Source organism: Moschus berezovskii, chromosome 24, assembly GCF_049115385.1.
Source record: "Moschus berezovskii isolate FMDL1 chromosome 24, NW_MosBer_1.0, whole genome shotgun sequence".
NCBI classification, from domain to species: domain Eukaryota; kingdom Metazoa; phylum Chordata; class Mammalia; order Artiodactyla; family Moschidae; genus Moschus; species Moschus berezovskii.
Window position 1 is genome coordinate 12,530,067 of NC_142483.1, and position 21,565 is coordinate 12,551,631.

Genomic DNA, 21,565 nt, shown 5'->3' on the forward strand with positions numbered 1-21,565 from the left:
TGCTGCCCCGCTGGGTCTGCGCTCCTCTCTGCTCCCCAGAGTTCAGTACCCAACAGGCACAGAGCAGGCTACTCAAGACTGTGCCAGTCTACAATGTGCAGACACCTATTCTGCCCAGTTCCAACTGGCACCGTTTTCTCTGCTTCCACTTCAATTCCTGACAGTAAATCACCTGCCATTTTCAATTCAAAATCCACTCCTTTCCTTCTATTTATAAAGATAGTTGCATTGTCTATAAAAATGCTGAGAGCTCTGATATCTTTAATAAAAATGTTTTATCTTCTCACAGAAAGACAGCAGACAGGATAAGGAACTTGGGGTGTTCAGAGCATTCATGCAAAGAACTTGCTCCTGAAGGTGTGTACCCCACCCTTTCCATCCTCACCAGGCAGGCACCCCCACTGTCTGGTCACTGACGAGGGAGAACCAGGGGGCTTCTGCTGCTGTTTTCCCCTATTTGCTCATTGCAGGAACTGTCATTCTCACTTTTGTTTCTCCAGTGACAAGTCCAAGACCTGGCTCAATGCAAACAGTCCATGAATGTTTGTTGGATAAATGAAGGCTGAACAGAAGACAAAGGTTCAGAGTCTGTGACTCTTGTGAACAGAAAAGAACACTCCCATTCCAGTGTTCCAGCAGTCACCATTTAGAAAGTGAAGATACATTTTACCAAGGACTTGCCAATAAAGTATACATACACTGCCAGTCAAATAATCTGACTTGCTGATATAAAAATCAGATAAACATATTACACTTCCAGACACTCTAAATCAAAAAAAATTTTTTTAAATTTCAGCTCAAATAAGTCATATTTAGTAGCCTTAATTAAAGGGTTAAAGATTAAATTTTGCAAAGCTGCAAACATAAGGAAAATGAGCTGCTACTTTCCTACTTACAGCCTGAGTTCCAGTCTTGACCAAACCTCCCTCTGAAGTCCAAAGCATCTCCCTCTAAGAGCAGGTCCAGAAACCGAACAGTCATCAATCCACCTCCTCACTCTGGCTCTCAGGCTGCTTCTTGTAAGCCAGCTTCCAATGCTCATTGCATCCTACCCTCACCCCTGCTGCCTCCCAACAGACACAGATGGAGGCTGCATGGAATCCCAGGTTGTCAGGAAGATATTTATCTAAGTAGTAGGACATACTTTCCTAGTTTTCAAGATAAATTTATGGGCTTCCCAGGTGATTCAGTGGTAAAGAATCCGCTTGCCAAGCAGGGGACATGGGCTCGAACCCTGGGTCAGGAAGATCCCCTGGAGCAAAATGGCAACCCACTCCAGTATTCTTGCCTGGGAAATCCCACAGACTGAGGAGCCTGAGGGGCTACAGTCCACGGGCTTGCAAAGAGTTGGACACAACTGAGCGACTAAGCACAGCACAGCAGCACAAACTTAATTTGTAACATTTAAATATGTAGAAACTGGAATCGAGGTCTTTGTTTATACTTGTCTTGTGCCCCCAAACCACTAAGGACGGGAATGGGTGTGAGGAGAGGAGGGGACAAAAGATCCAGGTAAAGCCACCTGATAAATCTCATTTATCTCATAAATCTGATGACAAATCTCATTCCCAAACAAACAAATAAGAAAATGAATACACACCAGGAGGGGGGCTGATGTGTAAACCATTCTTCAGACTCCACTGCACAGGAAAAATACCAGGGCTGTCGGTGTGACACACGAAGGATCGCTGTGCACGATTCTCCAGTCGCAAATCATCCATTTCCACCAGAAAATACTTTTCATCAAAAACCTGTATGTATGATTTAACACACAAAATAGAGAAACTTTTTTTGTGTACATATACACATACATGTGCACATACACACATGCCATTTCTTTGGTGTAGCTAATAAACATGTTATAAAAGTTCATAGCCACATTAATAGTAACATTAAGTCTGTTTTAATACTACTACTAAGCACTCAATAAATCTTATCTTTATGTCAGGCATTGTTTTAATCAAATGCTTTTCATGTAATATTAATTTTAATCTTTCTAACAATTTAATGAGGTACCATTATCAACCCTATTTTGCAGAAAAGGGAACCGAGTTTAAAAAACAGTTAATAACTTGCACCATGTTACACAGACAGGTAGAAACAGAGCTGAGATTTAAATCCAAGTATGTGAACTGTGAACAAAGCTTAGTTCAGACTTGGTAAGGAGTCAACTACACTAGTTTATTAGATCAGATCCTAGCCTAGTTTCAAATACCAAAAAGAAGGTTTTACAAACCTCCCCTAGCTCCTTACCACCTACCCTTCAGACTCTAGAAAGGACTTTCTGGCCCCACTGCAGGTTCAAGATCCCTTCTTGTTCTAAGAATTATCCTCTTCTAAGACAAGGAAAATTTAAATCTCAACAGGTCAGACGATTCAGCTTCCAAGTAACCATTCCTCTTGTCACACCTGACTTTTGGTTCTACTTTCAGTAAATGGGCTTCTGCTCTATTCCTAAAACAAAATCCTCTGCCTTATGCATCACTTCTCATAACGAGTAACCAGGCCTGTTACAGTCACAGACAACCCACCCTGTTCTTGTGCGTACTCCTAACCAGAGCCTTGTTTTCGTTAGTCTTCCAAAAGATTAAAAGTCTACATCTGGAATCCATGGCTGGAACAAGCCTACTTGCACATCTTGTGACACTAATCCACTGTTTACCACACACCTGCTCACCCAGTGGGCCTGGCACCTAGTTGGACACTGATGACACTGCCTGCCTCCAAACTTTTCAGATACCATGGGCTACCTCCTGGTTAGATCTCCTCTAGCTATGGAGGCGGAGAAGGCAATGGCAAGCCACTCCAGCACTCTTGCCTAGAAAATCCTGGTAGGCTGCAGTCCATGGGGTCACTCAGTCGGATACGACTGAGCGACCTCACTTTCACTTTTCACTTTCACACATTGGAGAAGGAAATGGCAACCCACTCCAGTCTTCTTGCCTGGAGAATCCCAGGGACGGGACAGCCAGGTGGGCTGCTGTCTATGGGGTCGCACAGAGTCGGACACGACTGAAGCGACTTAGCAGCAGCAGCAGCAGATGCTATGGAGGACTGCCATAGGACACAACTAGGACTGCCCCCAAAGAATGTGCACCCCACTCCTCTGGTACCCAGGCTTTGGTTAGCTGGGGCAACCGAGCTCTGAAAAAGGAATGTGCCACAAAGAGCTGCACATTAAAACGTAAGACGTGCACAGAACTAATTCTAACCTTGCAGCTTAGCAGAAACAATGGGTTGGATTAGCAGAGTCTGACGATCAAAACATCACCAATTTCCTAAAACAGCCACCCTGACAAGAATTCTTACCAAGATAGTTGCCTCCATTTTACCTTAACAACTGTAGCAGGAGAGATGCCAAAAGGAGACCAGGGGTCCACAGCTTCTAATTTCATATTTACAGAGAAAGAATGAGTGCCAATCACTCGCTTGTCCTGAAATGGAAATAAAATATAGTATTTTCACATTTATTTTACACTAACATATAGCTGAATACTATTCATTTAAAAAATTTTTTATTTATTTGCTTTTGGTTGTACTGGGTCTTTGTTGCTGCACACAGGCTTTCTCTAGTCGTGGTGAGTGGGGGCTACTCCTTGCTGTGGTGTGTGGGCTTCTCAGTGTGGTAACTTCACTTGTTATAGAGCATAGGCTCTAGGAACACAGGCCTCAGGAGTTCTAACATGCAGGCTCAGTAGTTGTGGCTCCTGGGCTCTAGACTACAGGCTCAGTACTTGCAGTGCACAGGCTTGGTTGCTCCATGGCATGTGGGATCTTTCCAGAACAGGGATTGAACCCATGTCTCCTGCACTGGCAGGTAGATTCTTATCCACTGCATCACCAGGGAAGTCCTGAAAACTACTCTTAATTAAAATAATGAAACTGTCCAGCTTCTATTAAATAATCTAGTCCTGTAATTATCTTCCCAGCCTAGAAAAAACTATTCAGGAAAAAAAGAAAACCAAAAGGAGCAAGCACTCCTACTCACTACATTTGGAACACAAGGACCAACCACAGAAAAAAACAAGCTTATTTTAATACAAGTCAGGGCTATGTAGTTAAAAGCAGAAAAGACTCAGAATGCTTTAAGAGCATTCAGGAGAAAACCTAGACTACCTTCAGGAAAAAAGAAGGAAAGATCATCACTCCAGCCTTGAAACCTCTTCGTCTCCTTCAGCCACCACAGCGCTCCCACTGACACCAGGGGTCATTTCACACTTTGCAGCTCCCCCATATTGCTGTACTCTACTGTGAGAAGACAAGTCCCGATCTACCACGTTTTTGTTTTTACCTTAAACAAATAAGATGGTAATGGCTCTTCCTCCTCTTTCACTTTGGCCAAGATGTCTTGCCACTCAGCTTCATTTTTCAGATGTCTGACGGCTTTAGTTAAAACAAGACAGGATGCTTTAAGCGATGTGAGAACTTACAAATTTTATAACTGCTCTGAAAGCATTCACATAAAAAAAAAAGTCACTTTCCCCTGGGAAAAGGGAGGGGTTCAAGCCGACTTATACCATCTTTACTCAGAGAACTCCTGCTTAAACTTCAGTACCTTGTGTCCTCTGTTCAGAACCTGGGTAGTAGTTGAGTAAAAACACCTATCATGAGACCACAAGGATTACTCTAGTCCACAAAATAATACAGTATCCAAATTGCGGTATATAATAATGAATGCGAGTGATTTCAACATTAACCCCTATTTCAATATCTTTTTTAAAAGTTTTTTTATTTTTTTAAACTGGAATATCTTTTAATCAATAATCCGCTTTGAACTCAAGACCTGTCCTACTCCTGTATCTATCTGAATGCTACTTAGAGAACTTTTCTTCAGTTTTGGTAAGGGGTCAGTATAAATTGGGGCAGAAGTCATTAAGAGCTGGAGAAGTTATACCAGTATGTGTGGCAAATTACCAAGGCAACAAAGCTCCCCCCTCCAAAAAAAGAGACATTTACCTATTCCATAGACATTTGCAATATTTCTATTATGCAAATCAACAAAGACTTTTGTAATATGCAGAATAATGTATTTTTATGTCTCATTGATATTAATAAACAATAATACAATATTAAAAGAAAAATGCTGTATTGCTCCTCACCTGATGGGGGTTGAAGCTCGTACCCTTGCTGAGCAGCCCAACCAACATGATGAAGAAACGGATCCAAGTAATACAACCAATGTTCAAAATTATCAGAACCCTCAAGTCCTTCATAACGCAGCTTCAGCCTTCCCCCAATGTTGTCTACCACAGTAACAATCCAAGTACTTAAAGAGTCCTGGAAAGCTTGACATTCCAGCCTGGAACCTGGAGCAATGAGATCTAAAGGATTCCTCCCATTACGGAGCTATAGGTAAAAAAGCAAAATGATTTTATGAGCGGTAACATAATATTTTTAAAAGTTAAGTTTTAAATGAACTCAAACTAGCTTTTATATTTTTATCCATTCAAAGCCAGGGACATTGAACCATCTAATATTAGACAAGTCTGTACAGTATTATTTCTGGTGATGTGAAAATATCTACCTTAAAGAAAATTTACTATAAAGCAATAGAACTATTCTAAAAGATTTCTGTCTCTAGAACTATGCTATAGTTTCATCTAGAAAGAATTTTTAAAATATCATCATTACTTAAGTCTTTGTAAAAGCCAAATATGATCATCATTAAAAAAAAAAAAATCAAACATGACAAAAGTCCAAAATCGTCCACAACCCACCTCCAGGAAAGAACACGATAAATGCTCTGGCAAACACTCTCTGAGAATAGGTTTTTTACACCCAAGTCAACATCCATCCATGTCTTATCTTTTCCTCTCTCTTGTATTTTTTGAAAAATGTATATTGTTTTTCACAGTGTTTGTGTCACTAAATATTTTATAGCTCTCTTTCTATTACAGCACCTACAAATCTTCCTCATCCTTTTAATCTGCTTTATTGATATTCTCTATTATACTTGGGCAGTAGTTTATCCACTTACATACTGATGGGATTTCAGTTATTTCTGATGTTTTACTCATTTCACAACAATGCTGTTACCAATAACAGAGTAAGTGTTTTGAATACACTCAAGGAAAGGAAAAGTTTAATTCTCATTCTTTAGATATACTACTAAAAACTAGAAAAAAGAAATAAAAAAGGTTGATTCCAATATCATCATTTAATCATTTCTTAATGTTCAAACTTAATTTTTTTCCTCAGAAGAACTGTTCTATGGCAATTACACATTTGTATATATGCAAAAGAACACATGAACAAATAAAGGCACACATTCACAACTAAAGATAGAATCAAAGTCAATGCAGAGCAGATTAATTCATTTGTTCATATGTTACTGAGTGGTGAGCCAGATCCTGACTAAACATAATTAAATGTGTCAGAGTACAAGCACACCTCTGAGATATTACAGGTTCAGTTCAAGACTACAGCAATACAGCAAATATAGAAATAAAATGAACCATACTAATATTTTGGTTTCCCAGTGTATATAAAAATTGTTTGTACTATAGTATAGTCTACTAAGTGTGCAACAGCATTATATCTAAAAAAACAACGTATAAACTTTAATTGAAAAATACAGAACAAAAAATTAATATAATAGTTACATCAAAGATCACTGATCAGAGATCATACAAATATAATAATAATGAAAAAGTTTGAAACTTTGTGAGAATTACCAAAATGTAATACAGAAACACAAAGTAAGCAAACACTGCTGGAAAAACATTGCCAACAGACTTGCTCAAAGGAGGGTTGCCACAGAGCTTCAATTTGTAAAAACTGCAGTATCTGCAAAGCACAGTAAAGTGAAGCACAATAAATCGAGATATGCATGTATAAAATATAAAGATCACCTAGAAACAAATCTGACAATCAAGCTTTAAAGGGGAATTGTGAATGGATCACAGAATCAAATATATAAGAGTTAAAACTTTATAAAACATTCAGAATACAGGAGCAAACCTTTATGACCTTGAGTTAAGCAAAGCCTTCTTAGATTAAGACAAAAGAGAAAAAAAGATAAATTGGACTACAGTGAAATAAACTTTTGTTCTACAAACAATATCATCAAGAAAGTGAAAAAAACAATCTACAAAACTGGATAAAATATTTTAAAAATCATATATCTTGATCTAGACTTGCACGTTGAATTTATAAGGAACCCTTACAAGTCAATAATAAAAAGATAAACAGCCAAATTTTAAAATGAGCAGATATTTCTCCAAAAAAGAAGCACACAGAAAGATTTTCAATATTATTAGTCATTAGGGAAATGCAACTCAAAGGGAGAAGCCACTTTACACACAATAGGACAGCTATAGCCAAAAACAGAACAACAGGTGTTGGTAAGGATGTAAAGACTTTGGAACCTTCATAAACCGCATTTCACATATGCTGCAAACAATGCTGCTGATATAACAGAAAGAGACAAAATGTAAATTAGAAACATCATAACCAATAAATTCATTTCATAAAAATAAGAAATCTATATTCACCAAAAAGTCCCAAAGCTACACTAATTTAAAAGAACTGCTGAAAGCAGGTAGGTAGTGGTCCAGGGTCTTCTGGGAAAAAGAAAAGGGGTCTCTCAAGTCACCTGGTGTGGGAGTTACACATGTCCACACTGAAAGAGTCAACCCTGGCTCAGTTCCAAGTGAGAGATCAAAAAGGCCACATTTCCAAGCTGTGAATCTGGAAAACTATAGTTTTATGTGTTTGCAACTAATTCAAAAACATTCTAGGCTCTTAGCAAGCCACCAGTTTACAACCTCTGAGGTAAGTTTATACCCCTTAAGACCTACGCCTGGGTCTGTAGTAGTAATGTTGATCTGACTCAGAGTGGTACAGTGAGCAAGACATTTTAAGATTCCTTGAACAGGAAGATTAGTTTTCCACCCTGATTCTGGAAGCAATAATACTCACGCCCTCTAGCAGCGGAACAGGAGGACTACATGCTCCCGTCAGGGTCTGCCGTAGAAACTCATCCCAGTCAGACACTTTATCTCTGATGCCTAGATGATGGAATCATACTGTCAGCCACAAAACACAAAGAAAGTAAACCACACAGAATACAGAAAAACTAACTCTGTGAAAATGGTTTAGAGGTGCATTTATCATTTTAATACCCAAGAGCCCAACATATATATGATCCTTTGAGCTTAGAAATAATACTCCTGTAGATAAGAGTTACTTCCTGGTTAGTTTAATGAGTTGTAACCAAAACAAAGCAAACAGGCCCAACTCACTGTAAGTATAATGTTATCCAAAAATGAGCTACTTTGTTTTTTTATTGTGGAAATTTTCAAACATACCAAAAATTAGAGAAAATAATATAATGAATCCCCATGTACGGTAGTTTCAACAACTGCCTTTTATCTCTGTTCCCTTCATCCTATTCCCTTCTTTCCCCACAGGTAACTTTCCCCACAGGGACATACATTTAAATTACTGTATTTGAAAATCACTGAAATAGTTTTTCTATTTTGGGCAGTTAATTCACAAGCTCCAAAAACAGATTTCTTTATTTGCTTTTGCATTTTTTTAAACTTTTTTTCACAAGTTATATAGAATATTTACATGGTTCAAAATTCAAATCTACAAAGTAAATTACATTCAGAAAATCTGGCTTTTATCCTTGTCTCCTTCATCCTAGTCCCTCCTTTTCCCATAGGTAACTTTTTTAAATGGTGTGTTCCTTACTGCTATTCAACCGTCGTTCAATTAAAAAAATTATTCCTTCATTTTTAAAAAATGAAATTCACACACACATTCATACATCTTCCTCCTCCCTCATTCAATAGGGTTGTTTCTTTATTCATGTAACAAAGTATCTGGAGACCACTCCTTTGACGTATGTAGATGGACACGGTTTCTTTTTTTAATGACTATACCTTCTGTCACTATAAATAGTCTTCTTTGGAAAGGTGATATATATTGCTACACACACACAACAGAATATTACTCAGTAATAACAAAGAATGAAATAATGCCATCTGTAGCAATGGATGGACCAAGAGATTATCATATTAAGTGATGTAAGACAAAGACAAATATCATATGACATCACTTTTACATGGAATCTAAAAGATTGATACAAATGAACCTATTTACAAAACAGAAACAGACTCACAGACATAGAAAACAAACTTACAATTATCTAAGGGGAGGGAGAGGGATAAATTAGGAGTTTGAGATTAACAGATATACAATAGCGCATATAAAACGGAGAAACAACGAGGATCCACTGTATAGCACAGGGAACTATATTCAATAGCTTGCAATAACCTATATGGAAAAGAACCTAAAAAATAATTTATATAATATGCATATGTATAACTGAATCACTCTGCTGAATACCTGAAACCAACACAACATTGTAAATCAACTACACTTCAATTAAAAAAATAACAATAAAATACCCTTCTTTGTCTCTTACAGTGCTTTCTGATCTGAATTCCACCTTTGTCAGATACCAAGAATGAGACTCCTGCTTTCTTTTCTATTTGCACCTGGTCTACGTATCTTTGTCCATCCTTTTCTGTTTATTCTTTCAGAATATCTCCATTTACGTATGTTTCCTGTAATAGCACAGAAGTGGGTTTTACTTTGTAAGCCAACCTGAATTGTTTACTTTTAATAGAAGAGCAAGCCCATTAATTTATATATAATTTATTTATAAATATAATTTATTTACATTATCAAAGATATGGCCTCGATGCTGTCTTATTGTTTAATATTACATAAATTACCTGTGTGGATGTATAGTCTTTCACTATGTGATGTATTTTATTTAAATATATACTTTTTCTTTTTAAAATCTATCTTTTGGCACTTAGAAAAATTTGTGGTTCTTTTTTCCTTCTGGTTATCTTTTACACTAATATCTTTACGTAACAATTCTAGTCCTCTCTAATTTTAGACTATTTTCTATTTCTTTTTTTTAACAAACAATATTGAAAGTTAGCAATAACCTCCTTTCTTCTCCTCTCTTTCAGCATCTCATTTCACGTAACAGCCTTTTACTCCCAGTTAACACACAAAAGGTAATCAGTTTTAGGCAGTAACCTTGTTTTAAAAGGGGGAGGGAGGATGAATAAGCTTATAGCACTATTCACCTGTTCTCTCCACTGTGGTCCCATATTTTTTACAGCCATACTGTATTTCTGTTGTCAGAGCATGTACCATTACATAGTATATTATCTCTCTTATAACCATCTGTTAGCTTTAAGTTCTACAGCCATATATACATTTAGCCATTGTCACACTAACATTTCTTCATTTGTTTAATTTTCTGCTGCTCATTCTCCAGTGGATTTCTTCAGAAGGGCTCATGGGAACAATATTCCCTGGGTCTCTACGTATTCCTAACAGTTCACATGTGGCCTTTACACCTGAAGCTCAGTTTGGCTAAACATAAAATCCTGGCCTTGTATATTCTTTTACTGAATTTCTTAAATATGTTACCTGTCATCTTTTGGCATAAAGCATGTTGTCTATTAGTCTGGTGACAATCTTGTTTTCTTAACTTTTCAAGAAACTTAAGTGTTTTTGCCGAAATGATCAAGGGATCCATTTCTGCTTTAGAGTTTAACACACATCTTGGTGTAGCTGTTATCATTTGACTTCTCCATGTACATAGTGAACCCTTTCAATATATATTTTTTATGTCCTATTTGATTTCCATAAAGTTTTCTTAAATTACAGTTTACAGTATTTTATTATTTCATTGCTTTGGTTCTTATCTTCAGGGATGTCTATTTTTGCCAACCTTTATTATTTTTTCCAAATCCTTTTCTTTTAATTAAAATTTTTTCTTCTTTTTCACCTTCTCTTTCTGTTCAGTTACTCATGGTTGAGTCACGCCTGTTTTCAGCTTACTCTTCATTTCAACTATTTTTAAACTAGTTCTTGTCTAACTTCTATTTTTTTTCCAAATCTTCCTTTTCTCCAGTCAGTTCATTTTCTAATTTTTATATATTTTATTTATGGTTTTTCTCACTGCTCTCTCATAGTTACTATTTTCTTTTATCCTGTTTTGAAATGTTTTTGCTGACACAGTGTTCACCTCTTTTGTGATTATGTTTCTCTGGAAGGATTTTATTCTTCCTTTTTGCCTTTTTTAAAAATTATAGTAACTTGACCTTGTGTGAGCCTTGACAGGAATCATTTCCCGTTGTGCATGTTTAAACGAGGTGAATTCTGTTGTACTCTTGAGACAGTGGGCCAGGCAACTTCATGTCTCCAGAACTCTCTCTTATATTGTTTTTTCACAGAATGTTAACCACCAGCTAGAACACTGGAAAAGACTCTGATGCTGGAGGGATTGGGGATGGGAGGAGACGGGGACGACAGAGAATGAGATGGCTGGATGGCATCACCGACTCTGTGGACATGAGTTTGAGTGAACTCCGGGAGTTGGTGATGGACAGGGAGGCCTGGCGTGCTGTGATTCATGGGGTCGCGGAGAGTCGGACACAACTGAGCGACTGAACTGAACTGAGAAGCCCACCAAAACCCCAGGACTCTAAACACTCAGATCTTCATTTGTAAATATCATCCTTCAAAATACAAAAAGAAAAAAAAAAACCCACCAGGGCTTCCTAGAGAAATGTCTGATTTCAGGGTTGAAGCAGGGGAAAGTTTCCTGAACAAGAAACTACTCCAAGAATAATGGGAACATAGCAAGGGACACATCTGCCAGCTTGAAGAGGTGTCCACTGGCCAAATCTAGGACAGTGTGATCATCAAAATAAATAATGACAGCAAGGATTGTAACCCACTGAATAAGATTCATGAGTCTACACTGACATATATACATAAATATAGATGCATACACAAAGGCATGTGTGTAAACAGGAGAAAAGGGAAAGCCCTTCCTGTAGCAGAAAGCCAATTATGAAATGTAGAAGGAATTAGAAAAAAATCATTAGCTATGCATTAGAGTAAGAACTGTTTCAGATAAAAATTACCAATGGATGCCAAAAATAGTGGGTGATGTTTGAAGACTAATGAGATATTTATATAACTGCAAGGTATCTTCCCACAAGATACTTATTAATTAAAAATGGTAAAAGTAATTTTACAGTGGAAAAATTTGGCATGTACCAACTTAAGTGATGAAAGTTAATATCACAAGTTAGTTACCGGACAAACTAACAGCATGTTGTCTCCTAACATGAGACACAGCATTACTTCTGCATTTTTTCCTACCAAATGTCCCCAGTCTGAATATAAGTAAACATCAGACAAACCTAAATTGTGAAACATGCTAAAAAATAATCGGCCTATACTCCTCAAAAATGTCAACATCAAGGAAGACAAAGAAAGGTTAAGGAAACTAAAAAGATGACAGCCAAATATACTGAAATCTTGGACAAGGAAAAGACACGGGGAATAATGAATGTGTTGGATCCAAGACATAATGAACATTAGTGGGAAAATCGGACCGTAACTTTCAAAGATGTCAAAGTCATGGAAGACTTTGGAACAAGAGACTAAGGAACTGTCCCAGATTAAAGGAATCTTTAGGAGACATGATAAATGAATGTAACAAATGACTTGGGATTTTCTTTTACTATAGAAACATTTTACTATAAAAACATTATTGATAAAAACAGAACAAGCTCTATAGATTAAATAACAGTATTATATCAAAGCTAATTTCCTGATTTTATTATTTTACTGTGTTCATCAATGTCCATTTTTAGAGGTATACTCTCATGTTAAGAGTAAAAAGGAAAAATAAAAAATAAAAAAGGCATCATGTCTACAAGTGACTCTCGATGGTTTATTAAAAAGATACACATGCGTGTGTGTGTTTGAGAGAGAGAAAAGAGACAGACAAAGAGAGGGAGGAGAGGAGGATAAAGTAAATGTGGTACAATGCCAACGTTTAGGGAAGGCTGACAATAAGGACCCAAGAATTTTCTGTATTTTTGCAAATCTGAAATATTTCTGTAAATCTAAAATTATCAATATAACAAAATAAGCTGGAAGAAAAGCATATAAGGCCTAGAATTTTCTTAAGGCATCTCTTTCCTTTTTCCATGCTTATATGACTCTTCTCTTTCTTTTGTCCTATTGTCTCTGTCCTGCTTAATCTGGATTCTACTCCCAGTAGGGCTCTTTCCTGGAAGGGAGCTTCAGCTGGTTTATTTTAAAAGCTCACAGGTCCCAGATTGTCTGTAGGTAATAGGAAGGAGGACAATAAAATCAGGAAGAGAAACAACCTGGCCCAATGTACTCTTAAGACAGCCAGACCTACAAGTCTTCAACTCAGAGAGCCTCACACACTCACAGGATGATAAACAACTGATGCTCCCTGTGAATGTCATAAAAGATTGAGGCTTATAAGAAGCACAGAAAATAATTTTTAAGGGAAATGTATATTATTCCTTAAAAATATTCTCATTCAAAATACTAACCCAAAGAAGTTAGGAAGACTAATGTGCTTAGGAGATGTGAAAATCTTAAGACTGTGGACAGCCTAAATTTTCCTACATCAATACCACATCACATCTTGATATGACATATCGCCATTACCTTCTGGGGCTTCGAGGGTCTTCTTATTCTGCTCACACCAACCAATGGGATAGAGGTCAGCCTTCCTGATATCACACCAGAAGTCTGCTCTGCGATCCTCCCCGTAGCCATCATAGCGGAGGAGGAGCAGCTGCTCACAGGTGGTAATGATGGTGGCAACCCAGTAGGTTTCAGGATCAGTTTTCACAGCCACTTCCAGTTTCATCCCAGGAGCAAATCCATTTTGCAAACGTGTGTCCACCTGAACATGGAAATGTTATTCAGTTCAGTTCAGTTCAGTTGCTCAGTCGTGTCTGACTCTCCGCGACCCCATGAATCACAGCACGTCAGGCCTCCCTATCCATCACCAACTCCCTGAGTTCACTCAAACTCATGTCCACAGAGTCGGTGATACCATCCAGCCATCTCATTCTCGGTCGTCCCCTTCTCCTCCCGCCCCCAACCTTTCCCAGCATCAGTCTTTTCCAGTGAGTCAACTCGTCGCATGAGGTGGCCAAAGTATTGCAGTTTCAGCTTTAGCATCAGTCCTTCCAATGAACACCCAGGATTGATCTCCCTTAGAATGGACTGGTTGGATCTCCTTGTGGTACAAGGGACTCTCAAGAGTCTTCTCCAACACCACAGTTCAAAAGCATCAATTCTTCGGCGAGCAGCTTTCTTCACAGTCCAACTCTCACATCCATACATGACCACGGGAAAGACCATAGCCTTGACTAGACAGACCTTTGTTGGCAAAAGTAATGTCTCTGCTTTTTAATATATTATCAAGGTTGGTCATAACTTTCCTTCCAAGGAGTAAGCGTCTTTTAATTTCATGGCTGCAATCAGCATCTGCAGTGATTTTGGAGCCCAAAAAAATAAAGTCTGACACTGTTTCCACTGTTTTTCCATCTATTTCCCATGAAGTGATGGGACCAGATGCCATGATCTTTGTTTTCTGAATGTTGAGCTTCAAGCCAACCTTTTCACTCTACCACCAGAAAAACATCTCAAATGAGTACTTCTTTGGTCAACATTCTTTAAGACTTACCATTCTGAAGCACTAAATGCAATAAAATCTTCTCAAGGGAAATCTGAGAAATTTCAATTCTAACTCACAGGAGTGATCCAAACAAAACAGGGACTAGCAATGCTGTTCTGTTCCATCGACCCTGAAGGAGCTTTACAAGAACTCAGTATTCTACGAAAGCTGTCTATCATGATTATAGAATATGCTTTCTATTAAATATACAGACCACTGAATGTTCACCATTTTAACAACCTTCAACACATTAAGATTTCAAGAGTGATTTCTCAATCATTCAAAAGAAAATTTATGAAGCTAGAAAAAGGACAAACAGAAGTTATATTGATAATAAATATGTATAATATGTACCATACAGAGGGAGTCATATTTCCCAGTTTCCCTAAAACAGTCTGTGTTTACACCTGTTATCCTTGAATAATAATAACGCCTCCTATCTCTCTCAAAAGTGCCCTAATTTAAATGACAAATTATATAGTCACAAACACTGCAGTCTGCAATTCTGGAAATCCTATACATATATACTAAATAATGAGAGCCAGGTTTCTTACTGTGGGATAAAGAAGTGCATAAACCAAAATGCATAAATTCAAGCTAATCATGAGAAAAACCAAAGCCCAACTAAGAAACCTAAAACATTTAGGTTAGTGAAAAAGTAATTGCGGTTTTAAACCATGAATTTTAAATCATTATAACTAGGTTCAAACATATCTTTATTAATCAAAATAGGAATCATTACAATCAACACATTTTTGCCAATGAGAAATAAGTTTGCTTATTTCTGTAGCAAAAAAATCCATGCTTTGGGATTCAACAAATTCTTTGAAAGCATTTTCTGCCTCCTGTTGGTTGTGGAGGCATTTCCCCTGCAAAAAGTTGTCAAGATGTTTCAAGAAGTGGTAGTTAGTTGGCAAGTGGTCAGGTGAATATGGCAGATGAGGCAAAATCTTCGTAGCGCAATGCTGGTTGTGTGACGTGTGATCAAGTGTTGTTGTGGAGGAGAATTGGGCCCATTCTGTTGACCAACACCAGTTGCAAGCAATGCAGTTTTCAGTGCAGTTCAGTTCAGTTGCTCAGTCGTGTTCAACATTTGCGAGCTTTCAGTGCATCTCATCGACTGGCTGAGCATACTTCTCAGATGTAATGCTTTTGCCAGGATTCAGAAAGCTGTAATGATCAGACAGGCAGCAGTTCACCAAACAGTGACCATCACCTTTCTTGGGTGCAAGTTTGGCTTTGGGAAGTGCTTTGGAGCTTCTCCTCAGACTAGTCACTGAGTTGGTCATCACTGGCTGTCGCATAAAATCCATTTTTCATAGCACGTCACAATCCAATCAAGAAGTGGTTCACTATTGCACAGAATAAGAGATGTCACCTCAAAATGACGGTATTTTGATTTGTGGTCATCTCAAGAGGTACCCACTTATCAAGCTTTTTCACCTTTCCAATTTGCTTCAAATGCCAAACGAACATAGAATGGTCGACATTGAAGTCTTTGGTAACTTCTTGTGTAGTTTTAAGAGGATGAGCTTTGATGATCCTCTCAATTGGTCATTGTCAAATTTCAATGGCCAGTCACTGAGGAGTGCAGTGGCTTAAAGCTCCTCATCTTTAAGGCTGTCACCTCCTTTGCAAAACTTCTTGAATCACTACTGCAATATACATTCGTCAGCAGTTTCGGGGCCAAATGCGTTGTTGATGTTGTGAGTTCTCTCCGCTGCTTTATGACCCATTTTGAACTCAAATAAGAAGACTGCTTGAATCTGCCTTTCATCTAACATCATTTCCCTAGTTTAAAATAAATATAAAATAAACAGGAAATAATAAGTCACTAGAAGCTTGGCTTGCCTGTGACAGTTTCTTAAAATAAGACAACAGTGAAGTTTTCCGCATCAATTGACTCTTCTTTTCACAAATGATTTCTCTGTAATGTGTGATGGTGTTAGATAGCATTTTACCCACAGTGAACTTCTTTCAAAATTGGAATGAATCTTCTCAATCCCTGCCACTGCTTTATCTACTAAGGTTATGTAATATTCTAAGTCCTTTGTTGTTATTTCAGCATCTTCACAGCATCTTCACTAGTAGTAGATTTTATCTCAAGAAACTACTCTCTTTGCTCATGCATTAGAAGCAACTCTTCATTTGTTCAAGTTTTACCATGAGATGGCAACAATTCAGTCACATCTTCAGGCTCTACTTCTGATTCTGGTTCTCTTTCTGTTTGCACCACGTTGGCAGTTACTTCCTCCGCTGAAGTCTTGAACTCCATGAAGTCATCCATGATGGTTGAAATCTACTTCTTTCAAACTCCTGTTAATGTTCATATTTTGACCTCTTCCCATGAATCATGACTATACTTTATGGCATCTAGAATGGTGAATCTTTTCCAGAAGGCTTTGAATTTACTTTGCTCAGACCCATCAGAGGAATTATCATCTATGGCAGCTATAACCATATGAAATGTATGTCTCAAAAAGTAAGACTTGATATTTGGAATGACTGTTTCATCCATAGGCTGCAGAATACATGTTGTGTTGGCAGGCATGAAAACAACATGAATCTCTTTGTACATTTCCATCAGAGCTCTTTTAAGACCAGGTGCGTTGTCAGTGGAGAGAAATAATTTGAAGGAATCTTTTTTTTCTGAACAGTAGGACTCAGTGGGCTTAAAATATTCAACAAATATGTTATCAGATCTGTTTTCATCCAGGTTTTGTTGGTCCGTTTATAGAGCACAAGCAGAGTAGATTTACTGTGATTCTTAATGGTACTAGGATTTTCAGAGATGGCTCAGAGGTTAAAGCATCTGCCTCCAATGCGGGAGACCCGGGTTCGATCCCTGGGTCGGGAAGATTCCCTGGAGAAGGAAACGGTAACCCACTCCAGTATTCTTGCCTGGAGAATCCCATGGACGGAGAAGCCTGGTAGGCTACAGTCCATGGGGTCGCACAGAGTTGGACACGACTGAGCGATGGAACGGAACGGAAAATGACTATTGGTGGCATTAGCCCCCAACAAGAGAGTCAGCCTGTCCTTTGTAGCTTTGTAGTGAGTCATTGACATCTCCAAAATCACTGTGGATAGTCTGCACCCATGAAATTAAAAGACGCTTGCTCCTTGGAAGAAAAGCTATGACAAACCCAGACAGCATATTAAAAATCAGAGGTATCAAAAAAAAAAAAAAATCAGAGGTATCACTTTGCCAACAAAGGTCTGTCTAGTCAAAGTTATGGTTTTTCCAACAGTCATGTAAGGATGTAAGAGTTGGACCATAAAGAAGGCTGAGTGCCAAAACATTGATGCTTTCGAATTGTGGTACTGGAGAAGACTCTTAGCAAGGAGAGATAAGAAAGCTTTCCTCAGTGATCAATGCAAAGAAACAGAGGAAAACAATAGAATGGGAAAAACTAAATATCTCTTCAAGACAAATTGGAGATACCTAGGGAGCATTTCTCGGAGAAGGCAATGGCAAGCCACTCCAGTACTCTTGCCTAGAAAATCCCATGGATGGAGGAGCCTGGTAGGCTGCAGTCCGTGGGGTCGCTAAGGGTCGGACTCGACTGAGCGACTTCACTTTCACTTTTCACACATTGGAGAAGGAAATGGCAACCCACTCCAGTGTTCTTGCCTGGAGAATCCCAGGGACGGGGGAGCCTGGTGGGCTTCCGTCTGTGGGGTCACACAGAGTCGGACACGACTGAAGTGACTTAGCAGCAGCAGCAAGGAGCATTTCTGGAGAAGGCAATGGCAACCCACTCTAGTATTCTTGCTTGGAGAATCCCAGGGATGGGGGAGCCTGGTGGGCTGCCGTCTATGGGGTCGCACAGGGTCGGACACGACTGAAGTGACTTAGCAGCAAGTCACTTCAGTCGTGTCTGACCCTGTGCGACCCCATAGACGGCAGCCCACCAGGCTCTCCCGTCCCTGGGCAAAAAAATATTTAGTAAGAATTGTGTATTAAAATGATGTATAACATAACCACATTTATAAAAGAAGGTATTCTGATATCAAATAGCAAAGTTCAACAATGCAAGACCACAATTATTTTTGTACCAACCTAATAAATAGGAAAAGGAGTATGTCAAGGCTGTATATTATACATCATGAGAAACGCTGGGCTGGAAGAAGTACAAGCTGGAATCAAGATTGCCAGGAGAAATATCAATAACCTCAGACAGGCAGATGACACCACCCTTATGGCAGAAAGTGAAGAGGAACTCAAAAGCCTCTTGATGAAAGTAAAACAGGAGAGTGAAAAAGTTGGCTAAAAGCTCAACATTCAGAAAACTAAGATCATGGCATCTGGTCCCATCACTTCATGGGAAATAGATGGGGAAACAGTAGAAACAGTGTCAGACTTCATTTTGGGGGGTTCCAAAATCACAGCAGATGGTGATTGCAGCCATGAAATTAAAAGACACTTACTCCTTGGAAGCAAAGTTATGACCAACCTAGAAAGCATATTAAAAAGCAGAGACATTACTTTGCCAACAAAGGTCCGTCTAGTCAAGGCTATGGTTTTTCCAGTGGTCACCTATGGATGTGAGAGTTGGACTGTGAAGAAAGCTGAGCGCCAAAGAATTGATGCTTTTGAACTGTGGCGTTGGAGAAGACTCTTGAGAGTCCCTTGGACTGCAAGGAGATCCAACCAGTCCATCCTAAAGGAGATCAGTCCTGGGTGTTCATTGGAAGGACTGATGCTGAAGCTGAAACTCCAATACTTTGGCCACCTCATGTGAAGAGTTGCCTCATTGGAAAAGACCCTGATGCTGGGAGGGATTGGGGACAGGAGGAGAAGGGGACGACAGAGGATGAGATGGCTGGATGGCATCACCGATTCGATGGCCATGAGTTTGAGTGAACTCCGGGAGTTGGTGACGAACAGGGAGGCCTGGTGTGCTGCGATTCATGGGGTCGCAAAGAGTCGGACACGACTGAGCGACTGAACTGAATTTCTGGTAAATGATTTGCACTTCAAAAGTATCCACACCATGAAAGAGAGAGAGAAAGAGGAACTGTCATGCATTGGAGGAGCCCATGGAAACACAACCAAGTACAAGGTGGCCATCATAACCACTGGGAAGTGAGGGGGCTTCTGAAAAGGAGAAGCCAGGAAGGGAAAGTGTACATCCTGTGTAAAACTTCCTTTTTATTCTAATCACTAACCTGCTGTACTCCTGAAAGGTAACCACTATCCTAAATCATAACACTACAGTGTAACACTGCCTGTGTTTCAGCACTATGTGGGCAAAATTATGCAGTAAGAATGCTTTTCTTGCCCAACGCTGCTTATGAGATTCATTTGTGCTGTTGCACAGAACAGTACTTGATCTCTTTTCACTCCTGTATAATGTTCCATTATACACACATATGGCATAATTTATCCTTTCTAATTCTTCTAGGAGAAGGCACTCTGGATAGTTCAGTTTGGGAAGACTACTAGTAACACTGTCATGATTATAAGAACAGATCTGTATGTCACTTGATGCATACCTACATGAGTTCTTAAATTAAAAAGATACGGCCAAACTGTTTCCCAAAGTGGCTGCACCAATGTACTCTCCCAGTAGCGTACAAGAAATCTTCTTGCTCCAACATTCTAACCAATATTACTTATTTTCAGCTTTTTTCATTTTAACCATCTTGAAGCATGTATTATATTATCTTACTGTGATTTTAATTTGTATTGTTATTAATAGAGTTGAGAATGTTTTATTAGCCACTTAGATTTCTTCTTCTGGGGAATGCCTAAATTTTTTGCCAACTTTTGAGTCAATATTCTAGATACCAGTTTGCTAATTACTTGTATTACAAGTATCATTTTCTTGATTGTGTTGTCTGATAAATAGAAGTCATTAATTGCAATATACTCTGATCCATCAATATTTTCCATTAAAAGGTTAATTTTCTGTATTTTTAAACAATTCTCCCTATCTCTAGAGGTCATAAAATATATCAATACTACTATATTATTCTCTAGAAGACTTTCATATTGAGAACTAATATCCACCCTGAGTTAATCTCTATCTGTGGTATTAGGTTGAGGTCAGGTTTTACTTATTTGAATCAGCATGTCAATTTCTACCTAATTTTTTTTGGTGTTTGAGTTGCAGTAAATCTACAGATTTGTTTGGGAGGACCTGACATCTTTACAGTAATGAGTCTTCCATTATATGAACAATGCATATTCCTTCACTTTAACTTATTTCAATAAAGATTTGTGTCTGCAAATATCTGTTACATTTATTTGATGTTTTTTATGCTATTGTAAATCACATCTTTCAGTTTCCATTTTTGTCTGTTACTAGTATATAGAAATATAATCTTTTTTTATATCTTATATTTAAAAATCTTGCAAAAATTACTCATTAATTCTAATAATATAATATACATTATTTTATTATTATTCATCTGCAAATAATGATTTTTCCCCCTTCCTTCTCAATTTTTAAACATTTTGTTTTTCTTACCTTACTGTATTGGTTAGATCCTCCAATACAATTATCAAATAGGAATCATGTTAACCAGCATAATTTTTGTCTTCTTCCATAATAAAAAGAAATATGAATCATATTACTATTAATAGTTTTCTGTAGATTTTGTATATATACATGTCATCAAATTAAGGAAATTCTCATCTACAGATTGCTAAGAATTTTATCATAAGTGAATACGGAATTTTATCAATAATTTTCTTTATATATTGAGATAACAGTAAAAATTTTCTCCTTTACTCTACTACTATGGTGAATTATGCTGGTTTATTTTCACATGTTAAGCCATCCTTTATTCCTGGAAAAAATCAACTTGTTATTAATGTATTATCCTTTTAAAATATAACTACATTCAGTTTGGTATTACTTTGTATGAAGCTATTTTTGCATCAGTCATTATGAGTGACACACCTCTGTAATTTTCTCTTCTTGAATTATTAGGTTTGGATCAAGGTTTGCTGATCTCTAAACAAACTGGTACCCTACAGTTAATATAGGATTGAAT

At 38.0% G+C, this 21,565-nt stretch overlaps 1 protein-coding gene across 14 annotated transcripts in view; it reads right to left on the reverse strand.

Annotated features, from left to right (window-relative positions):
• The window catches only part of SFMBT1 (Scm like with four mbt domains 1), a 114,944-nt gene that overhangs the window by 20,039 nt on the left and 73,340 nt on the right, over positions 1-21,565 (reverse strand). For all 14 annotated transcript variants that reach the window (XM_055414059.2, XM_055414063.2, XM_055414067.2 and 11 more), the window contains 6 exons: positions 13,540-13,780; positions 7,921-8,009; positions 5,100-5,346; positions 4,292-4,383; positions 3,333-3,434; positions 1,601-1,751 (listed from right to left, as the gene is read on the reverse strand). In XM_055414059.2, coding sequence (XP_055270034.1) covers positions 1,601-1,751; positions 3,333-3,434; positions 4,292-4,383; positions 5,100-5,346; positions 7,921-8,009; positions 13,540-13,780 — 922 coding nt within the window. The remainder of the gene's footprint in view (positions 1-1,600; positions 1,752-3,332; positions 3,435-4,291; positions 4,384-5,099; positions 5,347-7,920; positions 8,010-13,539; positions 13,781-21,565) is intronic.